The sequence below is a fragment of the Ruditapes philippinarum genome, unplaced genomic scaffold (genome assembly GCF_026571515.1).
Source record: "Ruditapes philippinarum isolate M1 unplaced genomic scaffold, ASM2657151v2 ctg2063_1_1_1_1, whole genome shotgun sequence".
Classification (NCBI taxonomy): Eukaryota; Metazoa; Mollusca; class Bivalvia; order Venerida; family Veneridae; genus Ruditapes; species Ruditapes philippinarum.
Genome location: NW_026853715.1, coordinates 84,737 through 108,792, shown reverse-complemented (window position 1 = coordinate 108,792; position 24,056 = coordinate 84,737). Strand labels below are relative to the sequence as shown.

Sequence of the window (24,056 nt, the reverse complement as noted above, 5' to 3'; positions counted from 1 at the left end):
ACATTAAGCTTGCGTGACTTACAATCCATGACTAATATACTCCACATTAATTCTCGTAAACTACACGGACCAAACCAAAGTGGGATCGAATATTTAAATGAGTCCTGTAATGTATTCATAATTGACAGGTCAATAAAATCAGACTATATTGATGTTTCAAAGGCATTATTTATATAATCTGTAAGTTTTCACTTTATTATTGATTTGTATGAACTTGAGGTGACTTTATCAATTGCTTATTATTGTAATGAATATCTAATAATGCTGTTTAAAAGGTGTGTTATGAAATGACAAAAGACTCACTTTGATATGATACTTTTAGTGTGTATTGATAAATTGTGTTAAAAGTGGATAAAACTGATGCATACTTTTGTTGTTGCAATGTTTATAAAATAAATGTAGGTACAGAAGACACTTATGATCTTTCCTTAATAACAAAATGTTTCAAGATAAAGGTTTAGGGTACAAGGTAATCAAAAATGAACTACATTGAGCCGTCTGTTGAATATCATCAGGACTGCTGGAATAATTATTATAACATTTCATTGATTTTGAATTGATAAATTTATAAATTATCAGCTTATTAACAATGTAGTGATAATGATAGATGTATCATTTGATATAAAAAGACATGAATATTTTATTAATACTTAAGTAATGTGATAATTAAAGCATTACTATTGCTGTAATGGAAAGTGTTTAACCTTTGTCACAAGTACATGTATACATGTAGATGTTATCTGGTATTCTGCAAATGTGGGGTTTTACCAGTACAAACCAACTTTTACCATTATAGCTTCAAGTCGCACTTCTTTTAGTCAACCTGTTGCTCTTATAATTTTCGAAGCTGTTTTACTGTAAAAGTTTGTACCTATAGATTACTTTGGAAAAACCCAAATAATCTTAATTCCAGAGTTAGTCTATTCAGAGCTAGGCATGCCAGCACACCTATGCAATGACTGATGTAGAAATCCCTAAAACCTTTAATGAGCTGTTGAAAGTAGGGCAAATTGTTTACAAAATTTCAAAAGGGTTAGGATTATTAAGCTTCCATATACTGTTAGACAGTGTTACACTTTCCAATAGTTCCATTATCTCTAATGAACAGACTTGATAAAACCGAAACTGTAGTTTCACAGTATATTTGCATGGCAAAATTTTTAAAAAGTTTTTAATTGGCAGGGATGATAAATTATATAGAAAATACATGGTTGATGTCGGGATGGAGAAGGTTTATCCGGTGAGCGAGAAAGTGTATCCTGGCGAGCTTTAGCGAGCCATGGTTCATTTTCCCAGCGAACCGGATAAACCTTCTACATCCCAACATCAACCATGTATTTGATTTATCCTGCTTTTTATCATGTTTTTAGAATAATTAAAGGGTTTCATTCTTCTTTTTCCCCGATAAAATAGCATCTATATGTAGTTTTGTTTTGCTGCTAAATATGTGACGTCATCATGTGACATAATGACTGGAGATAGATAAGTTTATCCGACAAGGCTTTTTGCATTTGCAACAAGAACAGACAGTGCTTAAATTTTCTAATCACCATCTTTTAATAAAGCTTTTTAACTCTTAAAGTCTGCTGAAATTCTATTAAAGACTTGTCCAGCTTCTATTTTCCAAACTGTCTATTAAATCATTACTTTGAATGTGTGCATCAAGATGAAAATTTAAAGTTTACAGTCAGCAGTAAAGAGTCTGGTCATACTTTTACTGGTTGTAACTTAGGGTATTAATAATCTCTTTCTGTTTAAGCAATTGGTAAAAGTTAAAGCTTGTCAACATTGTTCAATATCCTATTTATTAACTTATTTTCCTACTAACAGTGGTATTTACCTATGTTCTGTATGTTTTGTTAAGTTAATATACAGATATAGATGGATAAATTTAATGATAAATTAAATGGATTTCCATGCTTTAGTAGGGCTGGGCTTGATGATGAGTAAAAATCAAAAGTGCTATCTACGCGTAGGTTTTCAACTTTACAAGGTAATACAACCTTCATTTATTGAAAGTGCAAATTATTTTATGATGAAGCAACATTTATTACGTATATTGTATTTACCCAAGTGTTGAATCATTAGGATGTGTTACAATGATCATATTTGTATATTTTCAGATCATAAAGTCAGTGCAAACTATGAAGAGATGAAACAAACTTTGAATGAGACCTGACTTTGGAATATGTCTGCTACAAGTAAGTTGGTCATTTAGCCCTGACCTAAGCAGGGAGTGGGAGGTTGGGGGTGGTCTTTTTAAAGCTTGCCGGATATAACTTAAACATTGGTGATCTTGGGGTAAAAAGTAAGGCCACTGCTGACAATTTTAGTTCTCTTCTGTCACATAAGGAACCTGAGACATTAAATTACTCAGGACTGAAGGTTTGTGCTTCTACTTGTGTCTCTTGTTCATGCTAAAAGTAATGCTAAATGCACCTCAAATATTTTCTACCAATTAGGAAACTTCATTTTTAGCTTGACTATACGAAGTATATGGAGAGCTGTCCTATTCGCTATCCTCCCTATAACTTCTATACTTTTTAAGGTATCTACTTCAAACTTCAAATATATATTTCTTATCATTACACACATGTTGTGTGACAAGGTTCATAACTCTAGTGTGACTATTTCTAGAATTATTCCCCTTGATCTTGGAATTTATGTTAACAAATGTTTTTTTTTACTATAAACTTATACTTTATTATACATATTTGATTTTTTTCCATAGTTTTGTCCTTACTGCGTCCAGTATTTATTAGTCAAGCTTGGCTGTCTCCTATGACAGCTCTTGTTTATCCTATTAGCAAAGCATGTGCAGGTGCATCTTAGCTAGGACTGTGGCTTTTATAGTTCTTAGAGAGCTTTAAAGCTAAGGGGGCTGATTATGTAATCTATCCAGATTTGGCTTACATTCTGAAAAAAAGAAAACACTTTAAAGAAAATTCTGCTTTATATTGTATATACTAAAAATAAAAAGAATGTAAATGATCAATGTAAAATTGTGAAAACGGTAGATTCAAGTTGCATATCTGAAAAAAGAAACTCTTTTAACCATTGCCAAATTTGTAAGCTCAGTTAAAAAAGAGTTTAAGGCATTCAAATGTCTGGTCTTGTTTAGATGACATAATAATTGAATATCTATTTATCTATCTATTTATTTATCTATCACCACTTTTTTGAATGATACAATGTGATTAAAGCATGTGAAGACAAACACATTGCTACTGAAGGTGACCAACCCACATGACTTTTTTAGGTATCATAGTCACACAATTTCACTTGATTCAATTAAGAGTTTACTCAATAGATATTCTGGAAACATAGTACAGGATACCTGAAAGCACTGGCTGCAACAGCATATCTTTTTTATTAAATCATACTCCAAGAAAAGCTTCCAAAGGGACCATAAATAATTAATTTCATGCATTAAAATGTCAAATTGGTTGGCCAACTTACTACTGGTACAAAAAAAAATTAGAAAAATACAGCATATAACCTAGGAGTATTGGTTATATATGTGATTTATATCAAGTTGTACAAAACACAGCAAAACAAAATATTTCATCATACTGCCAGATACTTGAGGTGTCATAAAATAATTTATAATCCTAAAGTTAGTTTTGTAAACACTATTTTGTCACATTACCTTCCTGATAATAAAATCACTGGTGAATTTTTATTACCATTATACTCACAGGATTGGACAGAATGGAACTCTTAAACTCCTCTTAAACTCTCTACAAAACATAAATCAGTTTTGTTTTTCCTAAAAATGAACAACTGTTCAGGTGATATTGTTACATAATCATTAATGTGTTTTTGCCAATTTTCTGTGAAATTATAGCCATAATTAGATGAGAGCAAGGCCATTTTTTTCTAAAGTCATACTGTGTGAATTGTATTATATTACATGTGACTTAGTTGAAAAGGAAGGTACTCATGTTAAAAACAATCAACAGAGGTGAACACAAACCAAGGTGCTCTGATTGAAACAAGAAACAGACATGAACACAAACCAAGGTGCTCTCATTGAAACAAGAAACAGACATGAACTCAAACCAAGGTGCTCGAATTTAAACAATAAATAGAAGTAAACACAAACCAGGATGTTGTGATTGAAACAAGAAACAGACTTATTGTATTAGTTTTACTGTAGAGAATCAATGTAACCTGAAATTGTACATTACATGCAAAGCTAATATTTGTAAAAGAATACAATACCAGATATTTTTTAAACTGTTAATATTCATTTTGTTGTTATTGTGTTATTATTTTTTTTCATGGTAACACAATATTTTCTTCCATATGACAATGTCATATTTATAGTCTCTTTAATTTGGAAAACAAACTTGCCTTCCTTTGAAACTTGAGCAGTCTGTTGTTATTTTAAGATATTTAAGTATCAGAGTAATGATAAAACAGCAGACAGCAGTAGAGTGGTAGGATAGTCCTTTAATGTCCTCATAATGATTTGAAAATATTTCAATGCATACCTACATGTATATGAGTATACTCTTTTTTCCACTTCCTGTTTTATAGACAACTCTCAACCTCTCACGGAAGGGTTGTTAAATTTGTTCACAGGAAATAATTTCTTGACAAAATAACATAAATGAACATAAACAAAAGCCTCTTAATAAAGCAAAGCAATACAACTAAAAAGTCTCTCCATATGTGGATAAAAGTCACTGAGTTAATCAAAACACAATGACCAAAAGTCTCTCCATAGATGGACAAAATCACTATGTCGAGCAAAGCACAATCAATAAAGTCTCTCCATAGATGGACAAAATCACTATGTCAAGCAAAGCACAATCAATAAAGTCTCTCCATAGATGGACAAAATCACTATGTCAAGCAAAGCACAATCAATAAAGTCTCTCCATAGATGGACAAAATCACTATGTCAAGCAAAGCACAATCAATAGATAGACAATTTTCACCTGAGCCAATTTTTGTTGTAGTTTGAACTATTTACACTTTATTGGTTATTGGTCAAAACTTTGAAAAATTATTTAATTGCCAGACTTGTAAATTGTTTTATTTCATTTTGATAATTTTATCTACTGATAGTTGGTAATCTATGCTGTGCTCATTCCTGACAAGGGTCCAGGGAGGACAGGGTATTATGTCCTGAAGACACGGTTTATATTAAACCTTCAAATGTAGTGTAAAGTTTTCAATAAGGACAATTTTCTTGTTTTATTTGTGCAGCAACAAATATACTTGTTTTACATCATATTTGAAATGGAGATCCCTAGAAACAAAATTAAAATTAATGAATACAGTAAACCAATGTTATTTTTACCTGTTCTAATTTCAGGTACCACATCCACTATTAAGCCCATACGAAATAAAGGTGAGATTATATTTTTAAAACCTTTCCCTAGCTGTTGGTATTTGTTTTAAACTTACCCTGCTAAACATTTAGAACCTAGGAATGTTAAGAACAATATACTTTAGCTTTGAGGATAATTTTCCTTACTGTATTCAAGATTTGGCTTGTCCTGCTATAACTTTGAATCACTGCTATTTCGTAGGGATTTCATGTTCAACCTAAATATTTGAGCTGTAAAAAAATTTGTTACATTTATGCTAATATAGACTTGCAATGTTTGTGTCTTATTAGGAAGCCTGCCAATACTGTTATTCTTGTGACATAGACTTATGTGTCTATTTCTGGTGACATATTACTGTCTAGGTAGACCTGCTTATTTCTGGTGACATATTACTGTCTAGGTAGACCTGCTTATTTCTGGTGACATATTACTGTCTAGGTAGACCTGCTTATTTCTGGTGACATATTACTGTCTAGGTAGACCTGCTTATTTCTGGTGACATATTACTGTCTAGGTAGACCTGCTTATTTCTGGTGACATATTACTGTCTAGGTAGACCTGCCTATTTCTGGTGACATATTACTGTCTAGGTAGACCTGCTTATTTCTGGTGACATATTACTGTCTAGGTAGACCTGCTTATTTCTGGTGACATATTACTGTCTAGGTAGACCTGCTTATTTCTGGTGACATATGACTGTCTAGGTAGACCTGCTTATTTCTGGTGACATGGAGTCCTGTCTTTATATGGTAACATGTCATGCTTTATTTGCTGCTCATGCTGGTAATTAAGATCTGCAAATAGACTGAAACCAAAATAGTTGATAATAGTATTGAAATTAACCCCCCAGATAACTCATAGTCCTTCAAATCATGTACAGTCAATTTCATGTTTAAGTGGTCTTTAATCCAAATCTTTTTTTGGCTGACAATTTTTCTTAAAACAATCCTTCCCATGTTAGAAACATTGACAATTTTCTCTTCAAGACACTTCATACATTATGACATTAAGTTGTTCCAGTTTTATTTTATTAAATATCTTCATAATACTGCTATTAGATTAGTATGAGATCATTATATAATAATATATAGACACACTTTAACAAAAATTGGCAATTACATGCAGGGTAAAAGTGAGTCCTTGTACAAGCTTATTTTCAAGTACCTGAGACATACAATTTTAAATCTCGAGACCCTTTATCAGAATATTATAGCTTACGGGGACTTGCACACTGGCTTTATGAAAGTTATCAATCACTGTATATGATGGACAAATACGAAGCAGATCCATTAGCAGTTTTGTAATATTAGGCAGGATATCACATAATACAATCAGCAAAAATTTGTACACATGATATTTGTATTTTGGTGTAACAAAAACCCTTGTTTGCATGACTGGAAGAATTGGCCAGCTGATTTGCATTACACACAAACAGTATTTGAACCTGATTTCATATGAGTGTAAATGGTAAGAAATTTTATTTGTACATATTTCTTCTTCAATGAACTGACAGTGTTTGATGGCAAACTGTTCTTGCACTGAACACAATTTGCTGTGAATATTGCAGTGAATGAATGGCATTTATTTATTGAGTGATGTTGGAAGAGACTGCTTGATGCAATTTTGATAGCAGTCATGAAATGGTAATATTGTTTATACATTATTTATGAATGTCAGACATAATCCCCTTCGGACAAAATCCCCTTCACCTACCGGACAAAACCCCCTTCATGGGTGGACAATAATCCCCCCTTTCATTTTTGCAAGGCTGGACAAAATCCCTTCACTACCCGGTTACAAAATCCCCCTTGGTTTCATAGGTTTTAATGTATTATTTGCTCCATAAAAAATGTGATGAATATGTATTTATTATACTCCCTTAAAAATTGGTGAACTAATGAATTTTGTTATTTTTTACTTTATGATTAATGTTCAATAAGTTACCTGTTATTTAGTTTAGAAAGTTTTCAATTAAGATTTGGTAAATTAACAACTGCATAACACATAATTTCTTTTAATATTTTAATTGAATTAGTATGAAAACAATTTTTATTAGCGCAATAATTGTTTTTCATGATTATAAGTTGAATAATTCTTTATTATTGAATAAGATACAATCCAGTGTTACAATTTCTATTGTGAAAAGAGTGATAAATTTAAAATCAAAACAGATCACTGCAGCTATCTTGATTGTTATTGTTAATGATGTCAATTAATAAAGCAATTTTAATGTGATTTAAATGTGCTTAATTGACATGTGCTCATTCTGCTGAAAATTTTCTACTTTTTTTTTATACTAATTAACATATTACACAACAGTAATGCAGTATGGTCGCATCATACCCACTTTCAAACCGATAAAATTCCTCATGACGGCGGGATTTTGTCCTAGGTAGCAATTTATGAAGGGGATTTTGTTGTTCCCACTTCAAAAATTTTCACACATGTTAAGTGGGATTTATGGTTTTCCACCCATGAAGCGGATTATGTCCGGTTATACAAAAATACATGAAGGGGATTTTGTCCGAAGGGGATTATGTCCGTACACCATTATTTATATATACACCAAGATAAATGGAAAGCAACATTCAACATACATATATTTAACTTGTATATTTTCAGATGTACAAGTTTCAAAGACATCGCAGACCACCGAGTATGAAACCCACTTACAGATTGTACTGGGTACGGTGTTTGGTGTGTTTGGATTCCTGGGGTTGTTAATTATAGGGACTCTGATTTACAGATTCTGTAAGAACAGAAATAGGAGTAATAGATCAGGTAAAGTTGTAACCTTTGTGTGAATTTCCAGTGAAAATACAGTATCTGCTGAAGTAACTACATGTACTACAATAATGAAAGGAATATGAGCCTTTCATTTGTAATGCAAGGATTTATTCTTGTATTTGAATTAATAACTGGAAGCATTAATTCCATTTATAATGAGGATTAAAAACATAAAGTAGTGAATTGTAAGGACAAGTGTTGCAGTGAGTTACTGTGACTTCTGGATATCTTCTTGTAGGGATGATTTCTATTAAATCATTGAGCATTGTTGGTCATTTAGAAAAATGAATGTTAAATCTAAGGTCATTTTATATTTTCAATTTAAGGTCAGTTTGAACTTCATTCTCAGTTAACAGTTTAGAAAATTGTACAAGTTTATGTAGCTCAAACTTGAGACCTACAAATGATATTTGCACAGCCATACTGTCTGAGATACCTGGCCACCAACATCTCTTAAGTTAAAGATGTAGTATTTATTCTAGTTTGATTGTGGAGGAAGCTATTAGCTGATTCTTGAATCAGTTCCTGGGCCCAACCAGTACAAAGAAATGTTAAGTTCTTGCTTTTGGAAACAGTGTCTTACCCCTGGCAGGGTATGAACCCAATGTGGATTACTTTCATTCTTTGACATATTTTGCGGTTGAATTGAAATTAGTCATGAAAATCTTCAAAAACCGATTGACATGAGAGAGAGTTGCTGTGTAAAATTCTCTCTGAAAGTCCAATGTTGCCAAATGTCTGATGGTGAGAAAGAAGTGCGACATTATTGTGTCATTTATCAACCTCACTTCAGTTTTTAATGTTACACACAGTTTTGAAAGTTGATACATACATTGTATATTATTCACCGTAAGTGAGACCTAGTTGACTATATTGATGGTCTGATATATTTTAAGCAAATCTACATCAACAAAAACTTGTCAGAAAATTAACAAAATTAAAATTGATATTACGGGAAAGTTTGCAAAAACCCAAGTTACACAATCTGTTTCAATGGAAAAGTTTAGGGTATTTAGCTAAAACCCTCAGGCTTAAATTTTTCAATTTTTAAACATTTTTTTCCAAATTAATTGAGCACTGTCAAGGGATGTATAGAAGTTTGGGAGCTTTTTAAATGAAATTTTTCCCAGTGTTCCATAATTTCTTTTTTGAAAGATGTTTGGGTTTCTACTCAGGTGCCTTTTACTGCCTAAAATATTGTTTTAAAGGGTTTCCATTTGAGATCTTCCTTCAAACAGTAAAAACGGGAAAGATAAAACCCATAAGACAAAAAAGTATTAAAATTCCTGATCCCAGCTGTTTAAACAAAATTTGGGTTAAAAATTTTAAAATTTGAAAATTCCAACACCCATGTATAAAGAAAAAAAATTTTGGTATCCCAAATGAGCGACTCCCACTCCCCAACAAAATCATCACACATTTATTAATATTTCTACATGAAATGCATGCAGCAAAATAATTTGTTCTGGAACATTTTTCTCTGTTTGTAAATATTTCATTTATGTCAAATGATAGAAATATAATAAGTAACAATCCCTTTCAATAAATTACCATGAGGTTATTGAAACAACATAATTTTACCATTTTGTGTAAAAAAACTAATTATACCCCCTTATGAAGAGAAGGGGGTTTATTGTTTTGCAAATGTCAATTGGTCTGTTGGATATTGATTGGTCAGTTGATAGACAAGTTTGATTCTGCTCAATAACTAGAGAAATATTTGACCATCAGACTTCACACTTTATAGGATGATCAGTCTTATTGAGTAGATGACCCCTATTGTTTTTGGGCACCCAAGTATACAAGGTCAAGGCCATGCATGAAGGTCATGGTCACAGTGCCTTGAATATGAAAACTGTTTCCACTCAATAGAGATTCATTTGACCCGCAGCCTTCATAATTCATAATAATGATTACCCTTGAGTAGAAGACCTATTATGTTTTTGTTTGCCAATGCATGGAGGTCAAGGTCACAGTAACCTGTGAAAACTGTTTTCGCTTATGATAACAAGAGGAATCATAACTATGTCATGATCATTATTTGTATTTGTGTGAATGTAATCTCCTCTTTGCTAATTCTAACATTATCTAGGCTTATCTTACTATCAGGCATTGAGAATAGTCGAGCAGGCTATCATATCAACTGCTGTTGTTTATAACAGGGTTGGTGCTACTAATAATCCAATGAAACTACAATCCTGTTTATCAATAGTTCACAATTTATTATGCTTTAAATGTTTTGTATTTTTTTATTGTATAGATTTGGAGCAGAAGCAGGTACCAACAGTATTATTACTCTACTCCTATGATTGTAGTGCTCATGAGAAAGTTGTTGAGGCCTTGTCAGGCTTTCTTATCGAGACATGCAACTGTAATGTTCATCTTGACATGTTTGAGGAGCAACTGATCATGGAGCGTGGCTTAGATGAGTGGCTGGTGGATAATCTACAGGAAGCGGAGTTTATTATTGTTCTAAGTTCCATTGGTGCAAGATTAAGGTGTAGTAAAAAGAAAGTTAGATTCAAAGTTGAAGATGGTAAAATATTGCCTGATTATTTTGCAGTGGCTGTTGATTATGTTGCTGAAAAGATGAGAGTAGAAAGGTCAAAGGGTATGCCTTTGACTACATTTTGTGTTGCTTATATGGATTATTCTACAGAGAGTGATATTCCTCCCCAACTAGAAATGGCATTTAAATTTTGTCTTATGAAGGATATAACTGCACTGTTCTGTCATTTACATGGAATTCATGGTGAACCAACGAAAGACGGTGCTCCTATTGTTGGTTTAACACCAGACACTTTTGATACAACAGAAATGGGGCTTGAATTAAAAGTTGCTTTAGAATCAGCCAAAGGAGGAATTTTCAAAATCAAATCCCAGATTTTGGGTTGAAGGATAAATAGAACCTGTGCAAACCATGGTGCCCGCCCACAAAAAAAAATTCCCGAGCCTTCTGTACAATTCGTTTTTTTTTTTGTTATTTTTTTTTTGTTTTTTTTTTTTTTGGTTTTTTGTTTTTTAATTTTTTCTTTTTTTTTTGTTGCTTAGTGTCTGATTCGGGGGCGGAGAGCGGCCGCGCCCCACGACTTTTGCCTTCAGGCACGACCCCTCCTAAATTCCACCTTTAAAAGCCACATTATATCTAAATGAGATTACAGGTGAGCCCTTCGCCAAAAAGATACAACAAAAATTCGTAACAAATGTCCCTCATTTTCCCCTAAAAACCCGACGAATTCCCCTTTCCTTCTTCATTAAGTCAGCCAGACAACTTTGTCTAACACCAAACCTATAAACAAAAGCTCTAAAAGTTGTGAATAATTTCAGACAAGAAATGGACAAACAGATGCGACCTCTGTGGGCTTCCAAAGGGTCACAGTATTTGGAATTCTTGACTTAATATAAAACAGTTTCATAAACCACCTCAGGAATCTATTAATTGATAATGGTGGAAGTTAAAATCAAAATCCAATGCCTTTGCTGTGAAATAGAAAACAGTGTCTATTTAGTTCCACAGACGATATTTTTCCCAAAAAGCCCAGAATTTCACAAAAGAATGGGACGCTCAATGATGGCGTCTCTCAACGGGGGAACTCTCATAAACAAATTCAAAATTCACGAATACAATTGTTGATGATTAGAAAGAATTCTTGAACTTCTATTTGAACCCTAATCCAATCTCAGAAGTCTTTAACCTCCAGAATTTCTTAGAAAAACTTCGGTGCATATTCAAAATATATAACTTTACAACTACAATGGAAAATATATCAGAAATAACCAACAAAAAACAGCTATTTTCTGATATCAAAGCATGTGCTGATCCAGCTTTTGGCGCAGGTGATGCAGTTGCTTTGAATGTTATGTCACATGACCCAAAGTGCAATGATGTTCTCCAGATTCAGTTAGAAGATATTAAATTATGAATATATTATATTTTATAATATAAGTGATAGGATCAGTTTTCTAATCAATATGTTTCTAATGGAATTTATTTTATAGCCTTTGAAAGGTTTGCAGACTTAATATCATTTGTTTTTGTTTGATTTTTTTAAATTTGACAATTTTGTTTGCTTATTGTTTTTCCATTTTTTTTAATTTGCGAACAAAAATCTTTTTTTAGAAATGATACAAGAATTATTTATATATTTATAGATATATTATAAAAGTCTTATATTTTTTGAATTTGTATGTTAACTGTATAACACCATCCAGTTGAATCTTGACAAGAACTTTCAATTATTTTAAGCTACCTTTCAGAAGGTTGGTGGTTCTACCCGGATGCCCATTTGTGTCTGAAATGTTGCACACAAAGCAGTAAAAAACAGCCTCCACCAGTAAAGCTGGCAAGTCGTCATTCACAGTGTTGGTGTGACTTAAAATCCAACATAATAGATAAACAAAATACACATTCAAATCATTGCTAATTCCCAATTACAATAGCAATAGAATTCATGTTATTTTGTTAAGGATTGTTTCACTATGCTTAATTCAAAAATATTCCTATGAATTAAATGATAGAGACACTCCTTGTTTATCCATTTTAGAAACAACTATAGGAATATGGAAACAACCTGATTGTTTCATATATTTGACCTGTTATAGTTTTATACCCTATATTCTTGCATAGCAGACTGGCGTTTCCGTGAGTTTTACCCATGCCGGAAATTTCATCTGGCATGGGGGGTGCCAGATGAGTCGCATGCCAAACAACAACGTCATTTTAGCGCACTTTATGAATGAACCACATTAAAAGGACATCATTTTAGAAGGGAAATATGTTCTTAGGATGACGTCATTTTGCCGTTGTTATTTAAGTTGTAAGTTTCATACGCTATTGTAAAGAAAATAGTTTATGGTGAAATGACTTTTAATTTCCATGAAACATAATATCATATTTTAGGTTTAAACCATTTTAAATATGAAATAATATGGCAGTATATGCAAGAAAAAATATCTGACATATGTTTGCGGTTCAGATCGGAATATCCGTCCCTCGGGAATCCGCCCATGGGCGGGTCCCCTCGGGACGGATATTCGGGTCCGAACCGCAACATATGACAGATATTATTAATCAAAATGTTCCATACTTACAGTTCTAATATCCCCCTGACAAACAATTCTCCTTAACAGTCTTACACTGCGCAATGTTATATTGTGAGTGTGCTATTTTTCTTGTCTTGTCCATGATATGCTTATTTATTTATTTGATTTTTACACTGTAGATAGTTAGCCATTTGTCCGGTTTTTATAACTTGCATTGCCAGGGCTTTGATAATAATGAAAATTCGAGTGTTGGTATAGTGGTTGAGGGATCATGGGTTTGAGCCCTACTTGGGTCATGGTCATGTTTTTTTATATGACACCAGTACTGGAAGTCCAGGAAGTGGACTTGAAAGTGATTAATATAAGTTGCAAGAATTTGTTTCGCAATCAAGGTAAAATAAATGTTTGATTTAAACTAATGAAATTGTCAGCTTAACATGATTCCTTACCCCACCCACCAGTATCTGGGGAGAATAAGGAAATTTTAACGCATTGAGAAATCTAGAAAGATTTTGCTTGAGATCTATAGTTTGATATGATCTTGGATTATATAAATAGATGGTTAACTTTGATCTGACTATTATTGAAGCCCTGGTGTATTATAAAGTTACTGTGATGTACTGTACAATGACATTGTGTAGTTTGTAAGAACATTGCATAATTATGGTAACATTATATCCTGTCATAGTTATATTGTTGCATTTATATAGAAAAGTGTAGAAAACATTATTTATTTCTATAAACATGTATAATTATCTAAAAATGAATATGATATTCATTATATAAAATCTATTGTTTTATCTACGTTTTGGTCTTATTTTATACTTAATGTGATTATCACGATTATATCTCAGTAGGAAACTAGTCTATGTAAGTCTATAGATGTAAGTATATATAGGAATAGGTTGTTCAACTATGCTCAAGCCTCTATATGTGAACTACTGGTCTGAATTACAGATGTTTGTAGTGTTTACAGTATTTTGTTGTCATGTGGTGAAATTTCAATTTTTAGAAAAAATTGGTTGATGATGTTTTATGCCATATTTTTATATAATTATAGAACCGTGGATTTTTTTAAAGCACATTACTTACCTTTGTACTTATAACAAAAAGACTTCTGTTAAACATGTAAGATAAAAACGCAGACAGTTCTGAAGTGAACCTAGGAATGTAAATGCAGTTACAGTGAAACTCTGTTACAGTGAACACACCAGGACCATGATTTTTTTTTTTTTGTTAGATATATCTGATGGTTTCTTATAACCAGTATAAGGAAAGGGCATTTTCTAAGTTAACTAGATACAAGGAGCAACTGACATGTATGACAAGTGGATATATAAAAGTTATTTTTATAACAATTTCATTATCAAATCTTAAATTAATAGTAACAAATTCAGAAAGAGAAATAAATCTGTATACTTTAACAATTTATTAATCATATTTTATTTCTTATACCCTTTATCATAAATGCCATGTATGTTTTGAAGCTGTAAGTTTATTCTTTAAAAGTCTGCATTAAGATTATATTTATGTGCACAAGTTACTTAGCCAGTGTTTCTTGTATCTGAAAGTGTTATAACCAGTTATTGCACTAAGGTGATGATGAGTTCTCTGTTCACAGAAATACTGCAGTTTATGTTTTTCATCAGAATTGATGTAACCAACAATGATCTCATTATATAAATGAAATAACTGTTCATTATCTTGTGAGCAATTATACAATTTAATGTGTACCCTGTCTTGCCATTACAAGCCCATGTTACTTCAAATCCCTGTATCCTTCATAGGAAATAGGACTCTTTTTATATTTCAGCTTGAACATTTCTTGCGATAACAGGAAATTGGTGTGTTTATATATACAATAATCAAATATCTTAGTTTAAGATAATTTATATGGTAAATGCTAGCAGGACAATACCTCAGTATAAAGCCAGACTGCCCATATGTGCATGCATTCTGATCAGAGACCTTACCTTCCTACAAATTTTAATATCTTTATCTTGGCATCCCAGATAATCAACAATAGACATTTTTAGCTCGACTTTTCTATGAAAAGGGGAGCTATCCTACTCGCCCCGGCGTCGGCGTTGGCGTCACACCTTGGTTAAGTTTTTCGTACCACCCCACTTTATTTCAGAAGTATTACAAGTATGGCTTTGAAACTTACCATACTTGTTCACCATCATAACCTCCATCTACAGACAAGAGTACATAACTCTGTCAAGGTTTTTGACAGAATTATGGCCCTTTTTTGACTTAGAAAGTGTATTGAGCTTGGTTAAGTTTTTTGTACCACCTCACTTTATTTCAAAACCATTGGAGGTATTGCTTTGAAACTGACCATACTTGTTTACCATCACGACCTTCATCAACAGACAAGAGGACATAACTCTGTCAAGGTTTTTTTGACAGAATTATGCCCCTTTTTGACTTAGAAAATACATTGAATATGGGTAAAATCCACTTATTGCCTTAACCCTTTGAGATATTGCTTTGAAACTTTTAATGCTATTTCACATCATTACCCCCATCTGTACGCAAGAGAAGGTAACTCTGTCAAGGATTTGTTTTAAAAATTAAGGCCTTTTATCGACTTAGAATCTTGGTTAAGTTTTTAGTACCAGTCCACTTTTTGACTGAACTGTTTGAGATATTAATTTGAAAGTTGGAATACTTGTTTACAATCATGATTCCCAAACATGTCCAGGAGAAGGTAATTCTGTCAAAGATTTTATTTGAATTATGGCCCTTAACTGTCAATGTTTTGTATTATAGGCAAGCACTAAAAAACTTAAAAAATCTAAAAAAATTCATTCCTATCCACTTGTTCACTTTACCATAAATTATGTCATAATAAAATAATTCTTCACTAAATATCTTAATGCTCATGGCCATTGTTCACTTTAAAAATACAGAGATTCTTGTATTGCCTTTTACTGCAAAAACTTTTTTTATTGGCAAGCAATAAAAAAGTCGAGCGCGCTGTCTTACGGACAGCTCTTGTCAAATACGTTATTAAAAGCAAAGCAAGTCCATGAAAAAATAATAATGATGTATTGAAGTTGGCAGGATATACCTGGCAAGAGGCAGCACTGTTATGTAATATTTCTTTACATTCTTTATCTTAAATAGTGTACTCATTATCATGTTAGCCGGACAGTATACAATTATTAGGGAGCCTTTTTAAGTGTTAATAAGTTCATTAAAGCATATGTGCTGTAAGATCAGTATCGTTGGTTTTCACTTCAGTTTAGATAGGTAGAAATTTAATATAGAAATAATTGATCTTTTAGATAGAAAAAGATAGCAAACTTAAGCATTGAGATAGCAGTGTAGATGGCTTATTTAATACAAATTCATTTTATGTCAGACATAGATGGTAACAGAAAATCTTGAAGTCTTCTTCAGTGACTGTCTTATTTATTGTTTATGATCAAGGGAAGTAACTAATCACAACAGATCTTATGATTGAGAAATTGAACTATCTCCCTCTTTTGATGACTCACAGTCATATGATTGCCTACACATGTATAATTCTTTCATGTCAAAACAACACTGTTTTGATTTTCCGTTTCCTTTGATGTATTTAATAGAAATATTGTAGGAGTTAATAAGCCAGTTTTTATTTCATTTTATTTCTAGTAGAGATTTCTTTTAAATTAGTATTTTCTTCTTTTTTTTATTTTTTTTTCTTATTCCTGTTGGTGAAATTGCAATAAAGATATTATTCATCACTATGGGTGTTATTTAACAGCTCAAATCTAAGGTTGAAATATTTGCCTGATCTCAGTTGATAAGATTGCACAATTTATGATGTTAAGTAAGTTTTATTTTTGTTGGTAATTCAATGTGATTTTATGATGTTTTACCCAACAAAATCTTTTCAAGGTGACCTACTTAAGAAATATTTATCCATCTGAAGGTTGTACATGAGATCCTAGACTGTAGAAATGTTTCTGTTTAAGCTGTTGTTAGAAAATTTAGCTTCTATTTAATATATACTGACTTGGTAAGTTGCAAATCTGGCTTTTAAAGTGTGGAAAAAAGATTGATTAAGCAAAATAAAACACTCATGGCATAGGTTATGATCAACCCTGTAACATAATTATATAAGTAGTTAATAGTTTATATAGTTTACCTTTGGGGGCCTCTGTTGCTGAGTGGTTTCAAATCAATTGCCCCTCACGTCTGTTGGTGGGTCCTAATTCTGTCACATACTTTGAATTTTTTTTATTTGAGGAAGACATCTAGCTAGTTTAAGGATTTTGGGGCAGCTCTCGTAAGTATGCAAACACCTGTAAAGCTGGAAAGTTGTAATAGTCTTTCCTGGGGCTGTACATAGTACGTGTGACCCAACTAGACAAAAAAAAATTCAATTTTAAGTCATAACATGGACATGGTCTTGTAATAAGTTCATGTGTATAACCATTTTAACTGTCTGGTCTCTAAATTAAAATATCTATTTACATTGTACTGTTTTTACTGGTTGCAATGGTGTGAAAACTTGTATAGTCTTAACCTATCTAAAGCACTGGCTATTTTAAAATCAAACAATTATACATGTACTGCGGTGAGTATTATAAACTTCTGTGGTTTTTAGCTCTACTTTTTCAACATTTTAAACAACAAAAATTTTTTCTAGATTGAAACATGAGTTAAAGGCCATTTAGGATATTTGGCATGGTAAGGATTAAAATTTATAAGCATGTAGAACATGCTGAAACTGAAAAAATAACCCCAAAAAACTTGAACCCATGATATACCTCTTTGTTGTGATTTCAATATTTATAAGCCATTGCTACCTTAAGCTATTAATTGCTAGAAGTTGAATGTGTCACATTACTTTTGTTTTTCTTCTTTTTTGTTGGATTAAAATATAAATTTACTATTGACTGTTAAAATTATGTAAGAATGTCTGACAGAGGCTATAAAGTGCAGGTAAATAACTTGGATAGGTATTGTAACAATAAAGAGAGGAACATCGTGATCTGATCTGATCTGAAATGATACGCATGAAATGATTTTATATTCTCTACATTATATAGGAATTTTATATTACAATTTGATAAATATTTATTATGATAAGATATCAGGTTAAAATTTGTCATGTGTAAATAAAATCTTACATAGAAACATGATCTTGGTATATTTCAATGATCCATGTTAGACTTTTGTCACGACAATAGGTATTTTTAGGAAATACATAATTATGTATATCATATTTTAGCTAGTGACTTTTTCCCGTTGGGAATTATGATGGTATTCTATGGTTCTATTCAGCTAAACTTACAGATTCTAATTCTTTTCTTATTCTGAAGTGACCAAAATTAAAATTTTACTGAGATATTTTTTTTGTACCTGAAAATTAATAATCTTTCCTTATAGCAATAAACTTTATTAAACAGGAAAGGGATTTTCTTATAATGTTTCAACTACACATGTGTAATAAACTGTTGACATACTTGTACATGTATGGGACATACAGAGTTTATTTTGGTGCTGGAAGTTGGTTGGAAAAATATTATGAGAAACTTATACCTGTATAACATAGGACTTTCTCATATCAACTAATCTTTATCGGTTTATAAGCTAGGCTGTTTATTTGTCCCTATACAATGTAATGTTTGCTTTTTCTCATTACACATATATAATTATGTAAGTTATAGGAACAGAACTTTAATAATATAACATCTAGTCACTAGCATATCTACAGACATGTTATTGTATTGACATTTCCTCAGTAATAAAAACAAGTCATGTTTATCATACATAGCATTCTTCCAATATTATAAATTATCATGTTAATTATTTATAGACACAGTCAGAATAATGTTCTCAACAACCCTGTATAATGTTCTCAATATCTTCAATCTTTGTACATGTATAAATGAAGCGGGATGATTGTGGTTATATTAAAACTTTGTACCCATTTTCCTGGTATGATTCAGTATCATAGGATCCTATATACACATGACTGGTGTATATAATGGCAACAAATTACGTTGTTAAACATGTTTAAACATCACTAGAAGTATGTGTTTATTTATCTGTCCATTTAAACAATCTATTTTATATAAACTATTTTAAATAAATTTCTATATAATATGAACTTATTTTCACTTAGTTGAGAGATGACTAAAATTTTACAATATCATAATACAACTTCTCTATTCACATTTCTATGATAATGACTATTAGTGAATATGAATAAATTGTTTTGTTGTCAGTTTTTGACCTGGCCGGAATATAGGTTCACTTTATAAATTGACTTGTTCTTTAATATTGTAAAACTAGGACAGTGAAAATATTTACAAAATCTAATGAACTAATTTTAATTTTTGAGCATAATTAGAGTTCATTGAAACTTGGACTTCATGTCCATTGAGTAAACAAAATTTTGTTTGTGTTGTTTTAAGCATGTCTCTAAATAATTTGTCAGTTTGATACGGTCATCCTGTGGTAGTGTATATAATTATCACATATAAACCAAGTCATAATATTTACCAATTCAAGAATAGACATAAAGCTAGCTAAGTTACTTTTAGTATAACATGTATAATGGTCTTTGGTATAACCTGAACATGAATTATATCCATGACCTTAATTGGTAAGTGGAAAAACAAAAACCTAACTGTGTAATAAATATACTGATTTAATTCCTTTTATTCAACATTTAGTAGAAAATTATTATACAAATTGCTTTAAAAAATGTTAAAATTTTATATTTATGTAGTTATTTTGTGTGTATTTATTCAATGCAAATTATTGTGCATCCATGTAGACTGGCTGATATAACAGGCTTGTATCATATATTCTTGCTGGATAGCTTAGGGAAGATTGTTTTGGTTCAAAGCACTTGACTTTACCAGAAATGATGCATTGGGTGGCACCTAGGGGTCTCCCTCCATCTAGTACCATCTGATATATATCTATATGACATACATAGTTCTAATGTGACCGATAACCCCTCAATTATTATTACATTAGAATTATATCATACCATTCTAGGAGTGTTTTAACTTTAGTCTGTGCTAGGTTTAAGACATTTCAGTGAGGAGTTTAATGATAGTCTATAGTAGATTTCTTTGGATATAGGGCTCTTTATAGCTTATGGTACATTAGTTATAAAGTCAGATAATGTGTAAACAAAAATTGGCAAAATTGTGTTATAATTATAAAGAAGTAGATAATGGCTTTATTTTATTAAAATAATGTTGTGGGATAAAGTAATTTTGTTACAGCTTGTTCTGGTTATGTGTTCTGGTTATGTTCCCCAAGTAATAATTGAGAAGGGGAAAGAGTGTGATACAAGAACTGATGTGTACCCTCGACCTGCTGGCAGCAACTGATATTACCCATGTTACAAGTACCGACCAACATCTGAGCCTTCTGATCATCGTCTACTCTGTTCACTATATATAGTCAGTACATATTGTGAAATTTCCCCTATTTTTCCTAAAATGATGAATAATAGTTCTGTCAAGATTAAAAGATGAAAAAGTTAAAATATTTAGTGTGGTAAGCTAGGGCTAAACTTGTGTGTAGCCATTTTAACACATTGAAATGAGTTTACATGTATAAATCCATTAAATCTGTATGCCTTTGGATCAGCCAAAATATTTCAAGAAAATAAGTATCAAGAAAAATGAACAAAGATTTTAAGAAAAGTAATAATATTTACAATTTAAGAAATTATTCAGAAGTAATGACTGTAATTTTGTTTTTGCAGTATTTATCAAGGGCTATTTTTGCATATTCTGACGTGTTTTTTGCAATTTTCGTGGGTTTAAAGTGCCCTTTGCAAGGTGTTAATTACCTTCTTTGTTCACTTGACAATTACACTTTTAAAATATCCACTAAAATTGGCATGAATCTGGAGGTATGCTGCTTCAAACAGTTTTGCGATAGAAATGCTCACATTTATTGAACAAAAGTCTTTGCTTTATTTGTGATGTACTTTTTATACCAAAATTTGTACATCAGATTTTTCCTGCTTTGAATTTTGAACTGTCCAAAATTGTTCAATGTGAGGATGTTCTTTTTATCAAAATGTTAAAGTTAGGCAAAGTCTGGTCAATCTTTTCCAATTATTGTCTTCATCACAGTATATATACTGTATTTTCCATTTTGATGAACTTTTGTTTTATGAAATTGTGAAATTTTATGTTGTATACATTTATAAAAGTAAATGACATAAATCTACAGGAATGCCACTTTATATCAGTATAGTCTCTGTTACCCTACTTCCTGCTCTGATATATAATGTAGAAGAAAAAATACTGTAATAAATGTCATAACAGATTTTCTAGTTTTCACAAGGAATGGTTTCAGTCTCCTTTGTGATAACCATTTTATACATTTTCTTATTTTGCAGTATTTATTTGAAGCAAGTAGTTGTGCTCTGTATGACCTGATAATTGGATCTGAGATCATCAGATAAGGCTAGCTTCAACCTATACACCTTCACTAAACCAATACTCTGCTGAAAAAATTAAGTTGCCCTGCTCAGTATATGTACAGTCCATGGTTTACTTTATTTTAGCTACTGCCAGTTTATTGTTTGGCCAGCCTGTATACATGTAGGTGCAGACTGGCCCTGCTCTTTACTCGGGTGACCTAAGCTTCATGGTATTACCACTAACACGCTGACCTGGCTCTATACCGGTGACCTAGGCTTCATGGTATTGCCACTAACACGCTGACCTGGCTCTATACCGGTGACCTAGGCTTCATGGTATTGCCTCTAACACGCTGACCTGGCTCTATACTGATGACCTAAGCCACTATCTAGTTGCACGCTGGGCTGGCTCTATACTAGTAACCTAAGCCACTATCTAGTTGCACGCTGGGCTGGCTCTATACTGATGATCTAGGCCACTATCTAGTTGCATGTTGGGCTGGCTCTATACTGGTAACCTAAGCCACTATCTAGTTGCATGCTGGGCTGGCTCTTTACTGATGACCTAAGCCACTATCTAGTTGCATGTTGGGCTGGCTCTATACTGGTAACCTAAGCCACTATCTAGTTGCAGGCTGGGCTGGCTCTTTACTGATGACCTAAGCCACTATCTAGTTGCATGTTGGGCTGGCTTTATACTGGTAACCTAAGCCACTATCTAGTTGCACGCTGGGCTGGCTCTTTACTGATGATCTAGACCACTATCTAGTTGCATGTTGGACTGGCTCTTTACTGATGACCTAGGCCACAATCTAGTTGCATGTTGGGCTGGCTCTATACTGGTGACCTAGGCCACTTTCTAGTTGCAGGCTGGGCTGGCTCTTTACTGATGACCTAGGCCACTATCTAGTTGCATGTTGGGCTGGCTCTTTACTGATGACCTAGGCCACTATCTAGTTGCAGGCTGGGCTGGCTCTTTACTGATGACCTAGGCCACTATCTAGTTGCACGCTGGGCTGGCTCTTTACTTATGACCTAGGCCACAATCTAGTTGCATGTTGGGCTGGCTCTATACTGATGACCTAGGCCACTATCTAGTTGCACGCTGGGCTGGCTCTATACTGGTGACCTAGGCCATTATCTAGTTGCATGTTGGGCTGGCTCTTTACTGATGACCTAGGCCACTATCTAGTTGCAGGCTAGGCTGGCTCTATACTGGTAACCTAGGCTACTATCTAGTTGCACGCTGGGCTGGCTCTTTACTGATGACCTAGGCCACCATCTAGTTGCATGTTGGGCTGGCTCTTTACTGATGACCTAGGCCACTATCTAGTTGCATGTTGGGCTGGCTCTATACTGGTAACCTAGGCCACTATCTAGTTGCACGCTGGGCTAGCTCTTTACTGATGACCTAGGTCACAATCTAGTTGCAGGCTGGGCTGGCTTTATACTGGTAACCTAGGCCACTATCTAGTTGCATGTTGGACTGGCTCTTTACTGATGACCTAGGCCACTATCTAGTTGCATGTTGGGCTTGCTCTATACTGGTAACCTAGGCCACTATCTAGTTGCATGTTGGGCTGGCTCTTTACTGATGACCTAGGCCACTATCTAGTTGCATGTTGGGCTGGCTCTATACTGGTAACCTAGGCCACTATCTAGTTGCACGCTGGGCTGGCTCTTTACTGATGACCTAGGCCACTATCTAGTTGCATGTTGGGCTGGCTCTATACTGGTGACCTAGGCCACTATCTAGTTGCAGGCTGGGCTGGCTCTTTACTGATGACCTAGGCCACAATCCAGTTGCAGACTGGGCTGGCTCTATGCTGGTAACCTAGGCCACTATCTAGTTGCATGTTGGGCTGGCTCTTTACTGATGACCTAGGCCACTATCTAGTTGCATGTTGGGCTGGCTCTATACTGGTAACCTAGGCCACTATCTAGTTGCACGCTGGGCTGGCTCTTTACTAATGACCTAGGCCACTATCTAGTTGCATGTTGGGCTGGCTCTATACTGGTGACCTAGGCCACTATCTAGTTGCAGGCTGGGCTGGCTCTCTACTGATGGCCTAGGCCACAATCTCGTTGCAGGCTGGGCATGCTCTATACTGGTGACCTAGGCCACTATCTAGTTGCACGCTGGGCTGGCTCTTTACTGATGACCTAGGCCACTATCTAGTTGCAGGCTGGGCACGCTCTATACTGGTGAACTAGGCTTGTATGTATTGCCACTAGTTATGTGCACTTTAGTCTGACTGTATTGGTGACTCAAGCTTAATGATATAGCCACAAGTTAGGTGCAGGCTGGCCTGGCAACCTGGGCTTACCATTAGCATTTAAAAGGTTAAAAATCAATTATACTTTTGTCTTACACCTGGAAATATATAGTAGTTAATATAATTTCATTTGGAAAATAAAATGCTTATTTTTAATAGGTAGATTTGTAAACTCTGTTTTAAATTGTTTACTGCACTTACTGGGCGTCC

The 24,056-nt window shown here is 33.3% G+C and overlaps 1 protein-coding gene across 1 annotated transcript in view; it reads left to right on the top strand.

The window, feature by feature from the left end:
• The window catches only part of LOC132737618 (interleukin-17 receptor D-like), a 32,591-nt gene extending 21,560 nt beyond the window's left edge, over positions 1–11,031 (top strand). The window contains 5 exon segments of the mRNA XM_060724948.1: positions 2,124–2,201; positions 5,327–5,362; positions 7,965–8,186; positions 10,390–10,988; positions 10,990–11,031. Of these exon segments, the coding sequence (XP_060580931.1) occupies positions 2,189–2,201; positions 5,327–5,362; positions 7,965–8,186; positions 10,390–10,988; positions 10,990–11,031 (912 nt within the window). The 5' untranslated portion in view covers positions 2,124–2,188.
• The last annotated feature ends 13,025 nt before the right edge of the window (positions 11,032–24,056 follow it).